This window comes from Pagrus major, chromosome 14 (genome assembly GCF_040436345.1).
Source record: "Pagrus major chromosome 14, Pma_NU_1.0".
NCBI classification, from domain to species: domain Eukaryota; kingdom Metazoa; phylum Chordata; class Actinopteri; order Spariformes; family Sparidae; genus Pagrus; species Pagrus major.
The window spans coordinates 12,386,318-12,411,662 of NC_133228.1; the positions used below are offsets into that span (position 1 = coordinate 12,386,318).

The 25,345-nt window shown below is 43.3% G+C and overlaps 1 protein-coding gene across 2 annotated transcripts in view; it reads left to right on the forward strand.

The window, feature by feature from the left end:
• foxp2 (forkhead box P2) overlaps positions 1 to 25,345 on the forward strand; it is a 96,127-nt gene that overhangs the window by 17,365 nt on the left and 53,417 nt on the right. For both annotated transcript variants that reach the window (XM_073480739.1, XM_073480740.1), the window contains exon 2: positions 14,030 to 14,216. In XM_073480739.1, coding sequence (XP_073336840.1) covers positions 14,040 to 14,216 — 177 coding nt within the window. In that variant the 5' untranslated portion in view covers positions 14,030 to 14,039. The remainder of the gene's footprint in view (positions 1 to 14,029; positions 14,217 to 25,345) is intronic.

Sequence of the window (25,345 nt, forward strand, 5' to 3'; positions counted from 1 at the left end):
CTCTCTGGCCATAAGCAACGTATCGTGTGATCAGCGTTGCCCAGGACTATAAAAGAGCCCTACCCCCTCATTATGGCTTATTTGGCTTCTTTTATATTTATTTGTAGGCCGGACTAAGTGGCTCATGAATTGTGCTTGTGGAACATTTGTGTGACAACTAATGACTGGTGCTGGTGTGCGGGCTCTGTTGGCTCACATGTGTGGTGTGTTTCTCTTCTTTGAAACAACGGTTATCACTGTGTGGGAGTTTTTGGGGGCAGTTGAACATATTTTAGCAGACGATAAAATCACTTCATTTTGTCTGACTGGCTCTTAAATGTACGATTGAACGATGGAGGAGGGAAGTCAAACAGTTAACCTCCCAACACGAAGTGAACACCGTTGATATCAGTAAAAAGTCTTTTTTTCCGCCTGCACCACTTCTGTCTCTTTGTCTTTTTTGCTCTTTCCACTACGGCTGGGTGATTATGGCCTTAAAAAATAATATTGCAATATTTTTAGGCTATATCACGATGCATATCAAATAGATGTATAACTTGATATTTTGATATCTCCTCAAAAACAGTTAATTAATTCTAGGACTGGCTTAAGTATTAAGTATCACAATATATTTGACCAAATACCTCAATATCTACATTGCAACAGTACTGTAGTGACGACTATTGGTCCTTTTTACAAAATATCGACAGAATGAGATTTTTGATGAATAATCATCAGTAATGTGGATATAATGTCAAAATATTAAAACAAATAGAATGCAGCCTTTTATAACCAGGAAAAGACAACACTTAGGCCAAGTTACATATCACAAAACCAATATAATATCGATATATTGCCAGCTCTATGTTATTTAAATGGTCATGCGTGCTATTATTTAAACACATACTTTCATTTCTATCATTAGCCAGCAAGTTTTAGGCTAATGGTTGGTTGTTAAAGGGTTAATAGAGTGATTCATATGGCTGAAGGCAGGGCTGCTCCTGACTGACAGACCTCATGTACTTTGTGGTGGCTTGGTACTAAAGTGATGGTGGCAGAAATGACGAGGAAAACCGCCACTATGGGCGCTTGACTTTGTCTAATGCCCCAGAGGCGATGCACTTCACTGTGACTTTAATTGAAAATTAATAGTTAGTGGTAGTGTGTGAAAACGATAGCAGAGACGGGAAGCAGCATCCCTCGCCACCGTCGTTACAGATCCGCTGCTTCCCCCTACTGCCGCTGATGCTGCTGCTGCTGCTGCTGCTGCCAGGGTTGGTAACCAGCTGCTGCCACCATCACCCCTCCCCACTGTACCCACCACTACACATGTCTGTCTCTCCCTCTCCTCCCCCCTTTTTCTCTCTCTTTCACTGTTCTGCTGCCACCACATCAAGACGCTGGTGGGCCCATTCGTCTCCGTTGACCTTGGCAGCAGAAAGCACAGGAAGAAGAGACGTAGGGAGTAAATACCTGAAGGGAGGAGGCACACAGTTGTCACAGATGTGTAGAAATAGGCGGCATAGCGTTCCCCCTAGTGAAGCCAATGTTTCTAAGGCCAGGGGCCTCTTGTTTGTCTTTTCCAGTGAGGCACTCTGAGTAGTTTATTAAAGGGGCTGAAGGAGCTTTCTAGCCTGAAGCCCTGAGCGCTGAAAGAGAAATGGGAGAAATTACTGGCATAATGTGGATGCTTAGAGCAATTAACAGCAGTTGTTTCATGCTAGCCCCCTTTGCCTCTCTGTGTTGCTGTCTTTTTTTCTCTCTCTCTCACTTGCTTGCTTTGCACTCTTGTCCCCCCCGTCCCTCCACTGCTCTCTCTCTCTCTCTCTCTCTCTCTCTCTCTCTCTCTCTCTATCACGCTTGCTTCAGCTCCCACCGTCTCTCTCGCTCTGCCATGATTGTTTAGTGTTTACCCTCCCTGCCTCAGAGCTCAGACAGTTGACACTAATGAAAATGCTGCATCTTTTGGTCTGTGTTGGTCTCTAAATAATGATATCATACGGCTGAAATATGCTCCAGCGGAGCCCGGGAGATAATGTGCTATTCAGAGGCTGTTAAATCACGCCAGTGCACCGCTCAGAGCTGCAAGTTCAAGTGGTCTTTACCCCGCGTTAGGGGCTACATCTTTTCCTAAATAAATCTGTCATAGTTGCCCTGGGTGCCTCTCTTTAAGACATTAAAGTTCTTGCACTCTCTATAACCCCATGCTGTGGCTGCCTGTATGCCTGTACATGTGTGTATGTGTTAGTGTATAACTATGAATTTAATTTTGGAGTTGCATCTGCAAGATTTAGATGAGATGTTTGTATTTGATTCTGTATATATGGCACAAACTTGTGTAGGCAGATGTATTGAAAAAAAAAGAAAAAAAAAAAAAAAGGTCCCCTCTTGTATTAAATCTCTCAGGTCCATGTGGCAGAGCGAGCTGGTGGCAGATGGACTGGCTTTCTGCATCTGCTGTATGCAGACTGGGGGCTTTGTACTCCTCTCTCCTGGGGAAGACCGAGCCTTTCTTCTTGCCAGTAGATTCCTGTCTGTTGGAGCGACTAAGGAAAACATCTGTGGCATGCAAGGGAGAGAGACAGAGAAAAGGAGAGAGAGAGAGAGAGAGAGAGAGAGAGAGAGAAAAAAAATTGACAAAAGCATTGGCAAACACCATTAGCCCTAAATGTTCCAGCTCATTGCCTGTTGTGCATTGTTTACAGTGGAAGGAAACATGGTGATACATCAGCTCGGCTTCTTCAGCTCGCATTGGCTGCTCGCCGGCTTCTTAGGCAGCGGGTACCGGCGGTTTTTGCGGTCCCAGTCAGAGATACTGAACTAATTCATTAGGAGAGACTTGTTCACATGTGTGAAGCCTGGTGTAAGACATCTGTACAGACACGTTTGCCTTTTTATCAAGTGGTAAACCAAGCATTTAAAAACAGGCTGGTGAAAGAGCTGTGAAATCTTTGTCAACTTCACATTATTTAAAACACTTATCATAGCTTCGGTGCTGTGATGTTTAGTTTGGTTTGGTCAGGTACATTGTTTAATGCTTAAAAAGATACGTAAAGTGTAGACAGAGAGTCTCAGAAAGCATCATCTTGGTGTTTTCTCTAAGATAAAAGTGAAGGAGCATTCGGCATGTGGAGGTCTCCCCACTTCTGAACCTTTGTGGTCTCCCTCCCCTTTCAGATTCCTCTACAAAACGCCTCTTCTGAACTCCCCTCATACACACGCACACACACACATACACACACACAGTTACACCCCCCACCACCACCACCATTCCTTTGCCAATTCTCGCCACCCTCCGCCCCCTCCTCTCCGCTCCCCACGACCAGCCCCCCTACCCCACCGATCAAGCCACTGGTTTTTGTGTACTATTGGTCCTCAGGCGTCAAAACAATCCAGCGGGGCTGCCTGACTTGTTTTAATTAGGCAGCACTGAAACGGCAACTGTCTCTCAGACGTGACCAGGCAGAGGTGCTCTCCCCTCGCACTACTGTAAATACCGCTGTAAATACTTCTCTGGTGATGTCTTTGACAGTAAGCGTCAGCTAGTTTCTCTTTACTTTTTTTTCTTCTTCTTTCCCCCCCTTTTTTTCCCCTCACTTTTGATGCTCTGTGGCATTTTCCCCCTCTCTTCATTTTCGATAATGCTTCCAGGCTTCTGAGAATACTTCTTCAAATGCTTCTTACCGAGGAGAGTGGATTTCTCACTCATTGTTTAAAAGGTAGGTCATTTTATCCGTCACTCTCTCCCTCTCTCTTCTGCAGTCGTGGACTATTTCTGACTTTGTTTTGCTGGATTTGTACTTGTGGTATAGTAGCAGTGTTTTTGGATAGCGTGTCACTTGGTAATGCATGGATGTGATATGGCTAATTGTTTTTAAGAGCCCTATACACTCTCTGCCGGAGCACGGCGTGGAGGCTACCGACTGCCGCTCAGCCCTTCACTAATCCCATTCAGACTCTTTACATCTACACACACACACACTTTGACACGCACACAATCAGAGGTGAAAGGAAAAGCGCTGAACTGCGCTAGAATAAAGCCTGACACACATACCTCTGCGACAAATGCACCTCTCGTAGCAGCGTCCTCCAGCCCTGCTCCCGTCTCCGTTTTTCCCTCTCGTCTCAACGATGCCGGGTAGAGCGAAGCAAGAGAGCCAGTCCGGCAGGTTGTGTGTAAGAGAGTGTGTGTGTGTGTGTGTGTGTGCACTTGTACGAGAGAGAGAGGGAGGGAGAGTGAAACAGAGAGCGTTCAGAGAAGCAGATGTGCGATCAGAGCGAGAGCAGCGCGAGCATGCAGCCGAGATGCAAGGGGAGAGCCGGCGAAGCATCCTGCGAGGAGCCACAGCACTCCTCGTGTGAAGATCCCCTCTCACACACACACACACACACACACACTCTCATTCACACACAGGACCCACCCACACACACACAGACTACCTGCACACACATTCGCAGCAGAAAAACAAAATTTTCTTTATACTTACTTGCAAAAACTGATGTTAATAAATGTGATCAGATTTGAAAAATTAAAAGAGCAAAAATAGAGATGAAACTAATAATCGACGTGTCTCTGATTTCCAATAAAATGTGGAATGAAATGATAAGTACTGTTTTCCAGTAATTGTGATATATTTCATCAGCGGCAGGCAAAAGAAATGATGGTCTAATTATTTCCAGTGTGGAGAGAGAAAGAAGCCACCGTGTCTCTGTCATAAATTTCCATTTTGTACACTACCCCCCCACCCCTCCACCCCCATCCATTCACACACACATATGCACTCACACACACACACACACACACACACACTCCCTCCGCTGTCCCCTCTCCCACTCTTTTCCCTCTCTCCCCCAACTCAAGCCTCTCCTATCGGGCCCGCATGTCCGACCCGCACAGGGGGCCCCCGGTCGGTAATTGCCCCGGTGACAACTGGAAATGATAGAATAATTGTCAGGAGAGGCGTCTGGGCTTTCTTTTTTTTTAATGGGGCGAGGGTGATTTAAGTATGCATGAATGGCACGGCGGTGGTGGTGGTGGTGGTGAGGTGGCGAGAGAGAGGAGAGGAGAGGGAGTGGAGGGGGGGGACTGGGGCGGGGGCTGGCGGTGAGGGGGGAGCAGGCTTGTTTATGATGCCATCCCCCATAAACACGGCTGAAGTGATGACACAGATAGTGTTGCCTCTCCACGGGGTGACACCAGTCGACTTGCGGCCGTCGCTGCTAGACACCCACGGCGTTGGTAGAGGCAAGCACTCTGTTCTCTGGTCAAGCTCTCTGGCACTCCTCACCTTCAGGTAAAAAAAAAAAAAAAAAAAAGAGAAAAAAAGTGAGGCAGACTCCATCCATCCATCCATCCATCCATCTATCCATCCATCATCCAACCATCCACCCATCAATCCTGTGTCATCCGTAGTCGACTCCAGGCTCTTGGCTGTGTTTAATGGTTGTGTTTTATTGCCGGGCTGTGTCTCCTCGCCTTCCCCCGCTGGTTCATCCCACTGTGTAACCGTGCAGCCTTGGTCTGCGGGCTCTGTTAATCTGCTGCTTAATTAGTGCTGATGAATGGCTCAGTGTGTGTGCCTGTGTGTGCATGCGTACAAGTGTGCTCGCGCGCGCGCGTGTGTGCACCGATGTGGCTTTGTGTGTCCGTGCGAGTGTGTGTGCGTGCGACTGTGGACTCACTTGCTGTGGCTCTTGCATTAGTTGGTCGAAGTGTTGTGGTGTTTTTTAAGATGCGCTGCCTGCTTGCTTAGCTAATCATTGATCATTAAAATCAAGAGGACAGGGATTCAGCACTATGGTTAAACAGAATAAAAGGGCACCACTGCTGTATAACCTTTCATAAGCTAATAACAATCAAATATTAATCAGTTGCAGATGTGTGTTTTTGAGAGGGCAAAGCTTTTAGTGGAAGTTTGACTTATTTGTTTTTCTCCCATCTCTTGGTGCGGGTGGAGAAAAAAAAAAACTCTTTGGAGCAGATATTTAGTTTGAAGTGGCGAGAGGTCACAAGACTGATAATCGGTGAAGCACTAATTATCTTTATCAAAGGCGAGTAGGATAATTTGTTTACTTAAATATTGATGAGGGTGAGCAAGGCATGGTATTGGGCTATTGTGGGCATATTATTAACATTTCATAGGGCTTTGTGCAGGAATGCGAAAGGGACTCCTCTTCATAATTTAATACCCTAATGCATAATGAGCTATGTGATTAGTTCACATGGAGAATTGGCCAAACTCCATTTTGAAGGCAGATAATTTACATTGTTCTCCAGAGTCTGGCATATAATAGGTTCTTTAGCGCAATAAAATTAAATGCTACACATTTTATATTTCAGCTTACAAATCCCCCTGGCAATATCCAGTTTTGACTCTTTTTTTTTCTGTTGTTTTTTTTTTCTTCTTCCTCTTTTCACGTCTGTCTGATTTTGTAATAGAGAAATTGAAGGGGGAAATGAATTTTAAAATTGTTTAACTAAAGCACATGTTTACCTACATGTTTTATTTAGAATGCACACTGGCCAATTAACACCGTTCATTAGCCGAGCCGCGTTATTTGTTTTGAAAGTTTAACCAATCACTTTGTTATGCTAATTGTGATGTAATTTAATTTGAGTTCCCGTAATGATGATGCCGCTATTATCCACATAAATGATGCAGTTAAGCAGCACGGGCCTCATTTGCATGTGCTTGAAGGGGAGAGAGGCTGAAAGGAGCCGGCTCCCGTATCACTCCGCTTTAATTTTCCACCTCTGTTCACTCCTGCCCTATGGGTCTTCCTGGCCTGTCGCTTGCTATTGATGATCAGCACTTTTATCTGAATTTTTTTTTAATGATAAAGAAACCTTTATTTGTCTGCTAACAGATTCATAGAGAAGATAAATTAAATGATGGAGATATAAGACTTAAAATGTATTTCTTGGTGGATGTATCAGACATTAAACAACACACCTACACACAGTTGCATGCCCATGACTTCTAATTTTGAATGGTTAGTGTGAGTGGGGGCATTATTCAGATGTGGATTGAATAGTCTGGTGTGTTTTCAGAATGGAGAGGTGCAGTCAGGCAGTGCATGCTGTCAACCAATCTCTGTATATTTTTGTAAAAATCAATTTCTTAATCCTAAGAGGAGCAGGTGTGATCCTTTCTTCTCTGCAGTTTTAAAGTCCCCAACAGGGCATGGAGAAAGTGTGACTAAGCCGGTGTTAAAGACTGCCCATTATCTATTTTGTCGTGGCTTCGTCTTTGGTAATTTTCCTGTGGAAAGATTATTTTTTCTCCTGACCAGTCCCCCCCCCACCTCCACTGTTATGCTCCTAATTGGTTACATAAATCTTGTCTGGTATGAATGAGAAATGTTGCGGTGTTGTCAACTGCAATCTTCACCCTTATTTACCAATTCATTAAGATCTATCGATGCAGGACTGCTGAGGGGGAATGACAACATAAATCAGAGCTGGAGACATAATGGCCCTAATCAACCAGAAATAACTGGAAACGTCACAATGAGCTATGTCTCTGAAGCTGCGCCGGCCGCGGCTGGCTCTCCTGCGCCTGTCCACTGGACGAGGCACGCTGTGGAGAGGGACGGCAGAGTCAGGCCATCCGACTGTCATTACATCCTCTGATATTTGTCCTCTCCCATCGACAAGGCGCCGGACCAGCGTAAAGAATTTGTCCATTTTCTCTTCTTTTTGTTTTTCCCAACTCTCGCTCCGTAAGTCCTGGTCGCTTTAGTTCAGGTGGAGAATAAAATGTCTTTTTCTGAGGGGAACACTTCCACGCATGAGGTCTATAAATACACTTAGGTCGGAAGTACCCTGCTTTCACCAGCATGCACCTCCTCTACTCTTGGTTAAGATGATTGGACGAGACAATGAGGCCTCCCCTCTTTATAGGTCAATTAGCCCTGATTAGGTGGGCTGAGTTAATTAATGGAATTGGCAAATATGCAAATGAGAGCCGACTGATCAGCTTTCGTCACTGTCTCGCTCACCCACGGCGGCGGGGCTGTCTCCTGCCTCAGCAGAATGAGGTGGCTGATGGGTAACGTGTAAATGATATGGGACGAGCCTAAATGCAGGAGAAAACTAGTTTCTCTCCTCCTCTTTTTCTCTGTCTGTGAGGGGCGTGCTGCTGCAGTCACATATTTAACAAGTGGGCATTTAAGACATTTGATAAACTGTAAATTAAATTTCATCTTTAAAATATTTTCTCCCTTATTTTACTGAATGATTCATTATTGATTTTAATTTAACAGTTTGATGTTGCCTTGCTGTTCTCCTTTTTTCTTCATAATTGGATAGCCTCTGTGCAATATCTGTTTTGCCATTGTCGTATTTCTGAGCTGGTTGTATTCATATAAAATGAATTTGTATTAACATAGTATCATGCACACTATTCATGAGTGCTTCTTGCATTTGATTCTAAGGAGACATTGTGCAGACCGTACAATTGAACATGCACTTTACACCCTTTCCTCTGGCTTTCTTTGTCATTTTTTCCCTCTTTCTGTACTCCACAAACACTGACTCTGACACACACTCACACTCCATTTAGGGACACTTACACACTGTGGCAAATAGTCTGTCTTTTATCTTATTCTGTCTCATCTCCTTATTGTAAATAGAAGAGAATTAAGTTCTGAACATTCTTGACTGAATGTCTCCTATCACAGAACTACGATTTATTGTCAGCTCAAATGAAGAATTGAAATATGACTGAGGGTTTTCTCAATGTAGGGCTCATTGGACAGGAGATAACCACATTTGATTCTGTTGCTTTGAATAATGTTAATCCCGGAAAAAAGCAAAGTCCATTATTCATATTCATCTCTTTTCATTTGGCCCCACTCCTGATTTTGTAAATATGATTTCTTCAGCCCCTTTTTTTCCAAAGCAATCTTCATTCACCGGTGAAACACTTTTGAAATTCCTCTATCTGAGAGCAGAAACCATTACCATACACAGGTTTATAAGAAGTAGTCATTAATGCTCTTTTATGGCGGCCCTTTAGTGCCAAAAAGGAAGCTTTTAATTCTAAGGCACGGCAGCCTGGCTTGCCTTCCTTAATCCAGGGGGGGACTGGGTTTTGTCGAACGTAGCTTTCCAAGTGGTCGTTTTTCCATCTCCGACTCACTTGCTTGAAGCTGAAGACTGTAATAAACTGCTTGTGGTGTCGCTGTGCGTTGACAACTCGCAACCACAAGAAATTACAGTACACACCCAAGTACAAACAAACAAATGATCATAATCAAAGACTCTCTGAAGACATAAATTTATGGTACGACTTGCATAAAAGTATTCAAGACGACTGATTAAGTTATTTTATACTTTTTGCTTTTAGATTAAATTCATCATTTCTTAAATGCAGTTCTTCTCCTTCTTTTTGAGTCAGCACATATGTGGCATTTTGATTTATTAAGCAATCTGAAGTATTGAATATGTGAGCCCCTGCCCAGTTACTTCTTTATTTTGTATGCACAGTAACTTATGGCAATGATGAATTAATTTCACTCAAGCACAGAATGTGTGATTATTTTAAATGGTAACCATATCTCCACTTGATCACAGAGCTGTGAGGAGTCAGCAGACTGTGAAATGTAATTTCTATTATTTTATTTTTTTTATTATTTTGATCTCACAAACCAAAAGAATTTCCAGGCAGCCACCTGAAATGTGAACTGATAATGAACGGACGTCTGGGATCACAGATTTACCGGTCATTTTTTTCCCCTTTTTCTTTTTCGTCATCCTAATGAAAACATTTTTTTTTTTTGCAACTCATGCATATAAAATGAGAGAACGGATCAGTGTTCTAGATAGAGACACAGCACTGGAGAACATCCTCACACTGAAAATAGATAGCCCAGAGAGTCAGAACAAAAACCAGTGTCAAGCCCGTTGTGTGTTAACAACATAACGTGTGTGTGTGTGTTTGTGTGTGTGTGTGTGCGTGTGTGTGTGTGCGTGTGTGTGTGTGTGTGTGTGTGTGTGTGTGTGTGTGTGTGTGTGTGTGTGTGTGTGTGTGTGTGTGTGTGTGTGTGTGTGTGTTAAATTCCCCAGTGTTCCCCAGACAGTGTTGGAGCACAGCAGACAGCTGTGTATTCCCACTAGATGGATGGCCAGTGTCATAGTGTGTGTTTACTGCACATGATAGAGCGGTAGACAGGCCAGGTAATGAGGCTACATTAAGGGCTTTTAGAGCTCGCAAACAAAGATGGAGGGCTGCTTCTTTCCCCTTTAATGATAGGTGTGCGTGTGTGTGTGTGTGTGTGTGCGAAAGATAGAGAGAGAGAGCGAGTGCACGTGCGTGTGAGAGGCAATGAAAGGTTCAATTCGCCTTACACCTTTGTTGTGTCACTTCTCGGAAGAAAGAGGAGAAATTCTCCCAATCTCTGGGCCAAATGTGTCGTCAGGACCCTTTCTCAGATTCAGCACCTGATGGAGGAGACAGATTTGCGTAGTGCAGGATTCGAGAGTAAATATTTGCTCAAGCTGAAGAGGAATAGCAAGCAAGGGTATGGTTGCACAAGGAATGAGACAAAAGCCGGAGTTGGACCGAAGCTTTGCAAATAAAGTGTCTGTCTGTGTCTATCTTTGCTTAATCAGGAAATGCCTTTCCCTTCCATTGAGCCTCCACCTTAATAGAAATGTTGGAGCCATCAGCGATCGTTGGCGACGGTAAATTTAGAGAGCACAGAGTTATCTCCGTCTCTCACTATCTTTCCACCACCCCACAACCTAAACACTTAGTATCACTATCATCTTCCTTCCCAAAGCTATACATCTACAGAATTACCAGCGTATTACCAGGGCAATAACAGCCTTCCTCTCTGTTTCCGATCACGATAATAAGTGGTCTGGGTTCTCCCTCATTGGAAGATTATGGCTTGAGGAAATGGCATCAAATAGCGGGTGTGTTGAAATGCAGGACACCGGCAATTTATGGGATGTCAAACACACGTGCGGGCAAGCCGGCAGCCCTCACTCATGCGGCATTAAAGCCTGCCTGCACCGGCGCAGATCAGACAGAGCGAGGGCCCCGGTCGATACTGTCGCTGGGGGTGGTGCGGCTCCTTCCGACCCAGTTGGTTTAGGACAGGCTGAGCCGGGGTCAGGGCTGGTACCCCTCAGGGAGAGAGGGGTACAGGGCATGGCAGTCGGCACACACAAATGCAGATACACATGTGCATATAGTTACACCCTGAGGTGTCGAGTATTGTCACTCTCTGTCTCTCTTGAGTATTGTGTGTGTGAGTGTGTGAGTGTGTGTGTGTGTCTATCTGTGACAGTTCCATCACCCCCACAGTCGGATCCGCAGCTCGGTAGCCCGCTCATCATTGCAGCCTGGCTGTGTTTCTAATTGACATTCTAATTGGCAGATTTGAATGCCGCCTTTAGATGGCTAATTAATTTATCTCACCGCTGTCATTAAGGTTAAAGCACCATCTGATCTCTGCGAATATACTTTGCATATATCTGCATTATCATTATGTTGCAGTTAGACATATTGCTCCGATTTTATTTTGGAGGAGGGAGGGAAGATTATGGCGCCGAGATTAAGCCGGCTGTTGGGCTTTTATTGTTTGTGTATTAAATTCAAATTATACGTCCTGATTCTTTTTTTTTTTTTTTTTTTGTACCAAATCTACGATGTCTGATTTCTTTTTTTGCCCTTTTCTTTTTATAATATTAATGTTTCATACCTCAGTAATTACATTAAAAGCAAATTTCATTGGTTTGTTAATATCAAAGTAGCAATTTTCCCTGGACTTTCCTTGCATTCAGATGTTATTAAAAATCCTTATTTCCTCGTCTCATATATCTTCCAAGTTTTCCGAACATCCGTCGCCGGTCCGAGAAAGAAAGCCGAAAAAAAAGGGAGAGAGAGAGAGATCCAGGCTCCATTAGAATGTTCATAAAATTGTAGTAAAGGCAATCAGACAGTCTTTCTCTGAATATTTTAAACATCGGGCATGTAAAATTTATGCCTAATTTGAATACTTATTAGCCGGCTGATCTCGGCTGCAGCCTTGAGTTTCTTATGCTGAGATTCATCACCGGATTGGATGTCACATTGTGCCAGTCTTCCCCCCCTCTCCGCCCCCTCCGCCACCTCCACCACCTTCCTCCCTCCCTCCCTCCCTCCCTCGCTCCCACTCACTCTCCTTTTCTCTCTCTTTCACTCTCATTCTTTTCATCTGTCTCTCTCCGTCACCCCCCACCCTCTCTGCTCCTCTCTCTCTCTCTCCCTCTCTCTGTCTTTCTTCGGTGTGTCTCTCTCCATCAGTAGTGAGCGGCGCGGTGTTAAACAGGGGCCTGTTTGTTCACAAGCACGCCTTGTCCTGGCCTCTTCCCTATTTACTTGTGTCCCGGGCAGCTGTCGCCCTGCTCTGTGTAACAGCTCAGCCCCTGTTTGTTCTCCCTGCCTGGATCCTGTTTATCCTGGCTGTGGACATCCTTTAAGGCCTGTCCTGTATCTGCCCCTCGTCAAACACACACACACTGGCACACACACACACAAACACATTAAAGGACGTGTACACACTTATATTAAAACTGCATTTACTGGCTGTAGAATACACACGGTACCCATGTGAGCTGGGCACAGATGCACACACAATCATAATTCTTTTGTTGCATGCGTGTGCATTAGGTTGCTCTTGCAGTTGTTCTTTTCATTCAAAGAAAGCTGTGTTTTAAATTTGTTTTAAACTTCCTCCATAAGGCAGTGATGGTTTTATTAATCCTTTGAAATATTAATTGTCTCAAATGTTCTTCAAATTCCAATTTTAAATATTAAAACTAATTATTTTCCAAACAGAGACGGCACAAAACCCATAATTCTGGAGTGCATTTAGAGTTGCCGTTCAAGTGTCTTTTTTATTTTATTGTGAGAATGTCGACTGATGTTGGTGGGGCTCCTCTCTGCCCCAGCGAAGGTACAGAGCATTAAATGCGAGGGGGAAATGATAAAACATTTATTACTGGAGAGAGAGGAGGTAATATGCATAATTTATGCTGTTTTTAGCACAATCATTAGTGATATTCGTGATAGATTTTTTTCCCCTTTTCTTCCCTTCTCTTTTCTCTCTCTTTCACCAGTTTTCCATATCTAATAGATGCAGAGGAAATTAATTCAGAATCCTAAAAATGTATTTAAAATTTTTGTCTTGAATTGTAGATCCCCCCACCACAAAGTTTGATTGCAGCTCAATGTTGGTTTAATTGTGTCCCGTTGAGAGATGTGTTTTAAATGTCACAAAATAAATTAGTGTATATAAGGTTTGATTAAAGAAAAGGGGAAAAGGAAGCCAATGAATGACATATGAGAAGCCTGTGAGGCAGATTTTTATTTAGCCACTGCAAAGATGACAAACCCATTATAGTGTTCATCACCAGCCCTGCACCATGTGATTTGGTAGCCTCCTCCTCCTCTTTCACTCCGCCACCAAATTTTAATTTTGCATGATTAGCTTTGCGTCATTAGGCAACTTCATTCAGATACGACACCCACTAAAAAAATCTGACAGCTTCAAGACGGCAAATATTTTAGGAGTGCCTGCTTCTGTTTTTCTGTCTGTGTTAGCCTGGCTGTCCTAAAGTGTGAGGGTGATATTAAGAATTAAGCTCATTTGTGAATCAAGTTTATTTTTGGCTTTAATTTACCACAAATGTGTTTTTATTTAAAAAAGCAAAAATAATGCAACTTTTTATTAAAGCTTAAGATTTATGCACAAATTTTAGTGGATAAAACAGCCACATTTCGGCACCCCTCCCATTTTAAATAGCACCAGGACATGCATCTCTTTGTATTGCTTCATTTACACAATGAATGCATAATTGCTCCTCCTGCATCCTCCCCCCACCTTTCTCCTTTCCCCCCTCCCTCTTCTTTAAATGCTTTAATTTGCAGAGGGGGACTGAGGGCTTGATAATGGAAGCATAAAAAAAAAAAAAAAAAAAAAAAAAAAAAATAGGAGGGAAAAAAGGGGGGAATTGTAACAAGAAGAGCCCTAACCGGTGCCTCTTAATCACTTCTAGGTTTTAAATCATGATGATGCAGGAGTCGGCCACAGAGACAATAAGCAACAGTTCAATGAGTCAAAATGGAATGAGCACCCTAAGCAGCAGCCAATTAGAGGCTGGCAGTAGAGATGGGAGATCAAGCGCTGGTGACACGAGCAGCGAAGTAAGCACAGTCGAGCTGCTGCATCTGCAACAACAGCAGGTAAGTTGTGTTTCTCCCCCGTCTCGTCTCTCTGCCGCTCTCTCTCTCGCTCTCTCTCTCACTCTGTTTCCCCCTCGCTCTCCCACTCTGCTCTGCTCTGCTCTCTTCTCAGGCAGCGCTGGGGTTTTTCTTCCTAGGCAGGAGGCACAATGAAGTATTATTTTTGCATTATTTTTCTGTTTTTTTTTTTAGCACGCTGGAAAAACATTGTTTATCTAATCGGCTGTTTGTGTTGTTGGTAAATTTTCTCGGTTGTGCTGTCGGCACATTTTTGCCTGAAGCTTTTTGCCTGTAGAGTGATGAAAATGTTTTCCAGAGACTGTTTGACTTGATTTTTGTTGTTGTTTTTGCGCTGGCATTTCAATTTGTATTTACAGAGAGCTTGTAGCAGCCATGTGAGGCCATGTGAGAGTGTGTGCGTGTGTGTGTGCGCATGTAAGAGTGTGTGCAATAGATAGAGAAAGGGAAAGAATGTGTGTGTTGGAGCATCGTACGGACCGGTTTGGGTAGTGTGTGTGCGTGTGTGTGTGTGTGTCATGGCAGCGCTGTATCCACCAGAGGGCCTCCTAACTCGGCACTAGTTGGAGGCTCACATACAGATGCAGACGCTCCAACTATAGACACACCAGCACCACAGAAACCTTGACTGGGCCACTTTGTCTTACTTTTCTTAATTAGAAATGAATTTTTAAAACATACTTTGAGATAATTTTCTCTCTGACTGACGTGATGATATTCTTCACTTCTGTTGGTTATTTATCGTATTGATTTTACTGCATTGCTTCAGGTGGAGGCACCTCTAACTAATCCCAAACATCTTTAACTTTCCCCTCCTCATCCCCATGTTTTATTGTCCTGGCTCTATTCTCCTCAGTCAGAGTAAGAATGAATGAACTGCATGGGGGGTGGGGGGTCGGGGAGTTGTGAAAGTCAGTCACCAGCTGAGTAAAGGAGTCAAGTGTCTCTCGTGTCTTTTCACGGTGAATGATGGCTTTGACAGTTCGCCAAAAGAGCAGTGGGAGCCGAGGTCAGAGGGCCATGCTGCGGGGTGGATGGGGGACAACGCTGCGGGTCCGTAATGATGCGCGCTGCCCTTTCCATTTGATGGGAATTTTTCATGCAAGTGTGTGTATACGTGTGTGCATTTGGAGGCAGCTGAAAGCCTGTGGTCACTCCAGTCGGTCGGGGGCGATACAATAGATGACGATGTGTTCCTGTGTGCAAAACGTAGCATGTCCTGCAGCCAACCTCTGCCATCCCCCATACCAAACACCCATCCTCCATCCACTGCAAAACCCCAGTGGTCCCGCTGGTGGCTGTAACGGCATCATAGCACTGTGGCCTTACCCCCCATTTATCACCACTCTGCCACTCTTCTTATACACACTCACACACCTGATTGGGGTCAATTCTCTCGCTCTCTCAGTCATCACTCTTTTACATTTGAAGGTATTGGGTAGAGGACTGCTTTCTCTCTGTGTTGATACTCTCTGCAGATAGAGGGTGAAATAGAAAGAGATAGAGAGCAGGATAAGAAGCTACTGTTGTACTATAGTGCAGTAAATTGTACTAGACAGCAGAAAGTATTTCTTTTGTACAAAACTTTGAAGCATTTTATTTTAAAATGTTGTTTTTTGGATAACAATTCATTTTGAATACTAAAAAAAATCAAAAAGTGGAAAACAGGAATAGTTGCAACTGATCTGAGAAATGTTTTGTGAATTTTATTTTATTGAAAATTGCTTACATCTGTGTAAACAGTAAGCAAAGTAAAGATGGTAAGTAAACAGATCTAATATGAGACATTACCAAGATTAGACTGATTGACATAAGAAGAGTAAACTGTGTGAACGTGTGCACGTAAATGTGAACTCAGTAAATCATCTAAAAACAAAGAGAAGCTGTGCGTTTTAAAAAAAGAAGAAGGAAAAAAAAGGCCAGAGCTCCGAGAGAGAAAAGAAGCGACGTAAGCATAAAGTGTCTAGTTAAGTGTCTGAGATGTACGTACGGCTAAGAGCTCCGTGGTGGTGGGTGGGAAGGTGGGGCTGGGGGTGGTAGTGGGAGTGTATGTGTCTGTGTGCGTGTGTGTGTGTGTGTGTGTGTGTGTGTGACAGTGTGCGCCTTGTAAAGAGGCCAGCCCAGGCCTTCTCCCAGCCCAGAGACAGACACATTGAAATGAGCAGTCCAGCTAACAGGTCTCTGGAGGCTTTTTAAAACAGGGGCCTTGTGCTGTTAACTTCACACACACTTCCTGTGGCGCGCTCACACCGCATCTCTTCAGAGAGCGGAGATGGATGGAAGTTTTTTTTTGTTTTTTTTATGCATTTGTTAGCACGGAGCTGTGCTATTTTGCAGCTGTTAGCGTGCTGATCTGAACAAGGTGATATTGTGATGCGAATGACAGCATGCATGTGTGGTCATATAGTCATACGTCCATCCATGCTTGCTTTTTCCTTTCCTTTTTTTTCCTTTTTTCCTTTTTTTTCTCCTTTTTTTGCACCTGTGTGCAGCTCAAAAAAATTCCAATCCACGTCTGCTCTGAGTCCATTTTGAAGGAAGGCTGTTGGGTGTAATTTTCCACCCATATTTGGAATGACATTGAGTGGTCCGGTGGGTATAGACGCTCCAGTCTCTCATCACGCTGCTGGGGGGATGATTAATAATAAGCACTGATGAATTCTCCACTGTCCCTGTGGGTTCTGCCATTACCTAGCAGCTCCAAAATACCACCTGCAGCTATAATTAGAAAAGCTGCATCTTAAGGTCTCGTTGCCTTAGATTCGGCCAAAGGCTCATAGGACACAGATCAAGACGAAGTTACACAGGAGCCATTTTTCCCATATTCAAATATTGATAGTTTGGTAATTCTGTATATTCAGGTCCTTGTGATAAACATTGTTTTACAGATAATAAGGCCCTTTTAAGTGCTTGTATTATTAAGAGTGTGTTCATCTCAATAAAGCAACAAATATAGGTTTAACAATGACATATTAGGTAGGTAAGTCAAGTAAACTCAATAAATGTTTTTGTAATGCTATCATTAAAGGTGCACTATGTAGTTTTAGGGAAGAAATTTTAATCAGAAGAGAAAGATCTGCCTAAACAAACTGAATTAAAACGAACTCTTCATTTTCATGACTGAATAAACTGAATAGACAAAGTGACCTTTAAGGACAAGACAACTTCATATTGTTTTACTTTGTTTATATTTGGCGTACCCTGCCACCTTTCTAGCTTCAAACAATTGAATTGAATTATTGCTTCATGAATATTGTAAATATTAAAACTCTGAGTTTGAATTTATTCTTCAAAACTACACACTTTGTTGGTAAGCAGTCTATAAACTTAACACATTTCTATTAAGTGCTTAATAAACATGTTTATAATGCAATTATTAACATTTATACAATCTTAATGTCAGTAAGCGTCTTATAAGGACTAAGGGCTTTATTATCTATTAACTAACACTTATTTCAAGGACTTTAATATGAAGCGTCACCAATAATTTTTCCCACATGTCATGCACTTACTTATATTTGATGGTAAATCCTGTACACAATCTTTATTGTGTTCAGTGTGAAAGCCACACACTCCGTCTTATCCGTGCATCTGAATAATAACTACTGTGTCACAATTGAATTTTCAACCCCTAATTTCTGTCAGGGTTTCATCACCCTCATTCCCAAGGTTGTCTAAATAGGCCTAATTTGATTTGAGATCACAGATTAGATACCCACTGTATCTGATTGCAATTTGCCAGCTGCAGATATGTATCAGAGCAAATGATGAATGTTGCACAGCCCTAATTACTATGCTAAAATGATCACTATAAAAGCTCCCCTGTTTAAAAAAAAATGTGCTGAGCTCATATTACCAATCAATTTATCATTGTAGTCAGTAGTCAGTCTTACGTTTTAATATTCGATGTTGCTGTGTATGTACACGGGAGCTATATGCATTGATCTTTGGATCTATACCATAATGTCCCATAATGAGGCTGTTAGTTGATTACAGTGGTCTGTAGACTTAATCCTGCCAAGGTTATCAGTGGGATTGATGAGCCAATATGCGGGACTCACTGCCCCCTCTAAATGGGCTCACTACTGTACTGAAGCGTATTGATATTCAGAGCAAGATGGAGGCTTCAGCTTATCTATTGTGGTCAGGTCAGTTGTTTTAACCAAAGACCTCTGGATATCTGCTGGGACAACCTTCTGTCACTGCAGCCCACTACTCATCCAGATCACTGACTCATTTATCTCAAACATAAAAGGAGAAATCTTACATTTCATCTTCTTGTATTTCACATTTTTTAACCGTTATGTCATAAAACTATTCATCTGCTTGTTTGTGAGGGCAATAATATATTTACTTTTACACAAAAATCCAGTTGACAAGAGAGTGACGCAGAGGTCTACATGTTGGTAAACTGGTTGGGAGTGCATTTTGCACTGTTTTCCTGAACCGCATGATACAGCATAATGCAAACCATCCAACCATATTTAAATGACTGCAGCATTTTGACATAAATTACAATAAGTGCGCCGAGGTGCCATCTTACTTCCAGGCTACCCCCTGTCGCTACACGAGAGTTAGGCAGTGGTCCAACTTGAGAGTGACAGCAATTAACCTGCCTTCCTAGCTGTTTAGCTGGAGGAAATGGAGGGGATGAGAAATCTGACAGCAAGTGATGGGTAATATTTAGGGTTTAGGGGCAAATGAAATTCTCCCCAAAATGAAAGTCATTAGGGAGAAAGTTACCCCACAGACAAGGGACAAAATGACAGTGTGTGTGTGCGTATGCGTGTGTGCGTATGTGTGTGTGTGCTCGTTTGACAGGCACCTGAGCTCACCTCCCTCTTATAACAACTGGAGTTTGTTGTTTAGTGCGGGTAAATACTTAATATACTGACACATAGTGTTCACCTACCATCACCTCTCACAAACAAGCCTCAAGCATCTTTCTCTCTCTGCCCTTCACCTGCCTCTCTGTCTTTCTCCTCGCATGTGAGAAGACACACACACACACACACACACACTCACACACACACACACACTCACACACACCTAAGATGCAAATCTTGGCTTTGCCCTTGAGCATAATTTAAAGGCCTAATCACCCAGACTGTCCCTTTGGATGGAAAAGGGAAGGAGGGAGGGAGGATGGTGTCTCTCATTTGCACCCTTACACAAAGAAGCTCATTAGGTTTATCTTTCAGGCCTGAGATTGCCCCACTCAACTGTGTAAATAAGACACCGGCCCTGGCCTGATGCATCAATCACCTCTCAGGACAGGAGACAGACCTCGGCTGAAATATGAACGATTTCATAAAGGGGCCTTTTGTTGAGCATCGTCATCCGTGTGAAGATAAGGTTCCTCTGTAAAGGCTAGAGGAGCATTAGGGAAGCAGCCTGTACTGTATGTCTTTGTAAAATTATTTCCCCTTTTCAGTGAAAAGACAGCTCTTTCCTGGCAATACTTTGTGTCTGACTTATTTACAATGAAAGCCATCCTTCTTTTTATTTCAAGCCCGCCTATCGGCAGACAGTCCCCACAGAATAGTACATACAGGCCTGTGACATATAGGCCTGTAGTTTCCCCCTCTGTGATGACACTAAAGATATAGGGTGTGAATGACAGCATAGCTACTGTTTGCTCACCCTTCCCCAGACAAAACACAGTATTATTCTATTATCTATCTCGACGCCACCTCTTCCTCCTCTGTCTCCGCTTCTCTCCCATTTTTCTCCCCCCTCCGTCTCATTCTTCAGCTCCTCGAAACCGGGCCCGTCCATCTACGTTTAAGACACATTACATGTGGCCTCCTGGAATTTACAGTGGCGCTCTCCCAGTAACTCCATTTCGCACAGGAGTCCCCCGAGAGCGCTGCGAAATGTCAAGCTGCAAGGCTTGAAAGAGAGACGAGGAGAAAGGGACACGAGAGCGAGCGACGTGGAGGATGAGTGAGATAGACAGAGTGAAATCTGCTGGAAATAAACACTTATGGGTATTTTATGCTCAAGCAGTTGGGGGCTGTGGAGGAGCTGCAGGTCGAGGGGCAGCACAGGTGGAGAAAAGAACACATCATGCTGCGAGTGTGTGCATATAGGATATCAGATTAATGCCACAGAGGTCCCTTTTTTTGCTCATAATATAATTAAATACGAAGTAAAACAGAAACCACATGTACATTAACATTTTCACATACTTTAATGGCAATGGTAAATGCATTAAATGGAAGCTATCATTCCAGATATGGCCTTTTGTTTGACCTGACACATTTTTTCCTGTGTAGGGCATTAGCCGGGTGATAAATGAACTGGGTCGGGGTTAACCACCTCAGTGTAAATAAGAAGCAGCCATTCAATCGCACACACTGTGGCCAGAAGTCCTGCAGTCTCTAGCCAGCCTAGCACGGGCCAGGATCAATGGCCACTTCACAACTCATTTCCTTTTACGCCTCCCTAACTGCCCTGCTCCAGCTCTGGGAAATAAATGGCACTGGATCTATAAGTCCACTCACATAAACACATACACACAGGCATGCATACACACTCGCCACAAACACACACTGTGCATTCTCTGAGTGGACTGACTGAGCAATTGCTTCAGCTCAATACCCCGCACAATAATTTATTTGCTAACCGCCTTGGTGCTGAATGGCGTTTCATCTTTCGTGGCCTCACAATCGAAAACAGGCATTCTGTCATTGTTTGTTGCCACTCCCCTGTCGTTGGCTTAAACAGAGTACCAGTCGTTAATATGGCAGGGTGGAGCGTTACTGTCACCCTCAGCCTGGAAACGTTCATGTAAATGGCTCTGTTTGCCTGAGCTAACAGGAGAAAACACATGTGAGGGGGGTGCTTTCCAATGCATACAAGGTAACGCATTTGCTGTCTAGCTTTTCCTGTAAATGCTTCCCTCCCTCCATGGAAAAAAGCCAAGTGGCTTATAGTCATTTGATAGGCCACGACACCGCTATCCATTTAACAGAGCTTAAAAATCCTACATATGCATATGCCGGGGTGTCTTAAGCTGACAACCAAAAGACAGGATTTGCTAGAAGGCAGCTTTGGAGTGTTGTGAATTTAACAAGCATGTCTAGTATTACAGTTCCTCTCTGCTTTAGCCATGAATAGTAACAAATCAGACTCTGAAACGCATGCCTGATGGTTTGTTGTGTGTACCCCCCCTTCCCCTCCCCTCCTCTCTCCCTTCTCTAACTAATATTAAAATGACTTCCAATCTGGTTCAGAAGATGACTAGCAAAACGTGGTAGCATCACTTCCTCTAGATTCCAGGTATCACCACAGTTGTTAACACTCTGCGCTGCTCCGATTACCTTCATCCCTGACCCATTTCTGAATATATAAATGGCTCTATCCTTCTCCCAAGTTGTTTGTAGTTGCATCGCTACCAGGCTGCTCTCTACGCATTGCCTCCAAACACTGTATACATATGTAAGAGAGCCAGCCGGGCTCTGAGTCCTCTCCTTTTCACAGGCTTTTCATACAAATGCAGTAAATAAGCTGAGGCCGTGGGGAATTGAAGGCTCCAAACAGACGAAGTGACTGACATGTCACTTAGCGCTGGCTTTGGCTCTCTTCACTGCAGGCTTTAGAGCTGAAGCTGCTGGGTTTTAGAGTGTATCAGGCAAGGTCGGGTCCTCGCTTTGCTGTCAAGGTGGACTGACATCTGTATCATTTACAACTTTATAATACTGTCAGACATATTATTTGCCATGTTTTTTTTATTTTTTAAATGTGATCAAATAGAGCAAACAGTTTGTCTGAAAAATCAAGTCCTTTAGGAGGCTAAACTGAACATTTGTTTTGGGGCAGATACAGAGAATAAGATGTACTCCAGTCTGAGGTTAATGATGGAAGTCACACCAGGCATCCAGAGATAGACAGGCCCACCTCTCTCCAGCCTATGTTGCCGCTCACACAGCCTGCCATTCCTCATCAAGACCTAACCGCTGCTTATTTACCCACACTGGGGGGACTTAACTCGCACGAATTGATCAGCGATAGCACTGGAAAGCTGCTTGTTCCACCCTGATAAAAGCGACGCCCATGAGCATATGCAGAACATGCTTTGCGGGCTAGGCGCAGCACTTCAAGCTTGACTAGACACTAAGCTGATATTGGTTTCACGCTTGAGTCCGTGGGCGCAAAATCTTCCAATTGAAACCCGGAGATTTGATTGTTTCTGCATATGCATTTATCAGAAGTTTACATGATAAATATACATTAGCCCGGTGGCTTGGCCATGCGTGGTATTGTTTCAGCGATACTATTCTTCATGCATTCCTTCTCACCTGTTTGGACTTCATCATCCAATTCGGTGTGAACCCGATAATCATAATTTGCACAAAACTTCAAATGGATTTGCATGAGTTTTGTGCATCGTTAGTCTCTCCCGGAATTTTAGTCTCGGAGAGGAAATACTCCTTCAAATGTGTGAAGAGAGAATCCCTCTGAAAGCTGTTTTTCTTTTCCCTCCATCTCCACAGTCTTTGTGTTAGCAGTGTGCCAACCAGCTTGTGTCTGCACCATGACATAATTCCCACACTCAGAAGTTGAGGTCCCTACAGTATGTGTAAAGCGACCCCCACCCCCCTCTTGGCTTAGTCCAGACTTAATTTTGTAATGCCTTCACAGTCCTAAATGATATGTCATTTATCTTTCATACAAATTTCAGCCAGAGGTTTTATTTTTTTAATAACCACTGTAATTGTTCTGCCCTTGTATTGAGAGCTATGAAGGGAGTGATCATGCTTTTGGCACATTTATCAAAGCCCAAGAAATAAAAAAAAAAAAACTGCAGCCTACATAGCCGGACTAAGTGTGCGACGGAGTGATAAATTTTCTTGTTAGGAGAAATTACATCCACTAACTTGAGCTACTTCAGCATGAAATTGAAAAAGAAGCATTTCTTGTGAATTTCCATTCTTGATTCAATGAAAGATGTAGATTAGCCCTTTGGAAAAGGGCGGGGAATAAGAATGAGACTAAAGAAATATGACTCTGCTCACGCTTGCTTGTTCTTAGAAGCGTGATATAGGATGCAGTTGGAAAAAGGCTTTGTTTATGGAAGGAAGGCTCAGTCAGGCTGGTGGAAGATTAAAGAGAAAAAAATGTTTAACATCTTTCTCTCTTTCTCTGTGTGTGTATGTGCTGCGCATTCATGTATTCACACACAAACCTTATGCATTTTTACATTGTTATCACTGGGACTCTCCAAGCCTCTTTGCTTACCTTACCCCAGTCACAGTCTGTGCCCATGATAACTCCCTCTCTCCATCTCGTTCTCACTTCCCACACACACACACATATGTGCACACATATTTCACCAGTCTTGCAGCTGCTTCTGGTGAATGTGGTGGTGGTGGTTGGGGGTGCAACACTGATTGATAGACGCTGGGTGTCAGAGTGGAAGGCAGATAACTATATCTTCTACAGGACATTTAAAGGTCAAACACACATCGCTGTAATTGGAATATTCACAAGACAACTACCGAGGTACAATGCAGAGTGGAGGGAAGAAAGAGGAGGAGGAGCGCGGTAGAAGATAGGTGTTACATAAGTAAAGAGACTGAGAGAGGAGAGGAGGGATGGCGGTGAATGTGATCCATTGCCCTTCCACTAGTAGATGTAGTGGCTATTTATTGAGTTGATCTTTGGGGCGAGTATGGCATTCATTGAAGGATACATCACCCTCAATGGAGAGCAGTCCTCACTGAGGTGACGGGGGTAATGGCAAGACAAAGTAGTCACATAAACTTGTTTAAACTATGTAATGGACATTAAAAGTCTGTCCGCATACTCAATGAAGCCATTGACTATTTAAAGCCGAACATATCTTAATATATAAACAATTATTGAAGTATGTATGTATGTATGTATGAGCTTAAAGTAACTCTCTCTTTCAATCTCCCAATTATTTTTACTGTTAAATGTCAGAAAATTACAATTTCTGTCCAAAGTGCAAAGTTTTATTCTTCAAATTGCTTCCTTTGTCCTATCAAATAGTCCAAAACCCAAAATACTTTTCATTTACTGTCATAAATCACAAAATAAGCAGCAAATCCTTACATTTAAGAAGCTGGAACCAGCAAATGTTTGACAAGCTTGCTTAAAAAAATGGCTTTCTTTATGTCAATCGACAAATTGTTGCAGAAAAATGAACACACTGAAATGTTTGTTGTTTACAGTATCTATTATTATGTTGTGTTAAGTTTGTGTCACTAGAGCTACAGGACAGACTCAAGGTTAGCCATGCAGTGGGTAAGGTGAGGTCATTCACAGCTAAGGTCAGGGTGCCCTCGCATCGACCCCAGAACACTTAGACTCAGCACTTAACCTGAGCTGTGCAGGACGAGACAGACAGACACTCATACTATTGACCTGCAACAGCAGAGCCCCCAAGACACACGCATGCACTAAGTAGGCACACAGGTTTATGTCTGCACATGCACACACAGAATATGTGACAGCAGCCCCTTTTTTTTTAGACAGTTTTGGTTGGCACTCAGTTGATTTCCTGTTTTCCATAATCATTGTTTTGTGTTCTTGAGTGTATATACTCTGTGTACATGCTGTGTATGCCTTTTTACTTAAATGCAGTTTACATTCCTAGGATGCAGCAACCTTTTATTTACCACTGTAGCCCCAGTGCTTTTGTTTGCGCGCGTGTCTCCTATGTACAGTGCTTGTCAGCACATTCTCAACAGCATCTATCAGTATTGGCATCCTGCACAAAACGAGCTCTTCCGCTGCGCTGCTTGTTTCTCTGGTGCCACAGTCGGATCACTAGTCGCCTCTGGCCATGTTTTTGGAGTCGAAGCGTCTAAATAAGGCCTTGTCAACAAAGACAGACACAAGCGGCGTAAAAAACAACTTCATTCTGCGTCTGAGAGTCTGACAGGAATGATGAGAAAACCCTGTTTGTGCTGGAATACAGCTGTGTTCTAGCTCACTGAACAGCACCAGTAGGCATAAGGTTCACGTGTAGTGTTATAATATCAAGCTTGTTCAGATAATATGCACAGTATTTTTAAGTGATTGAGGCCACGATTCCAGTCTTTCCACTGGGCTCAGCCCCTTTTTTCCAAATGAACTATGGC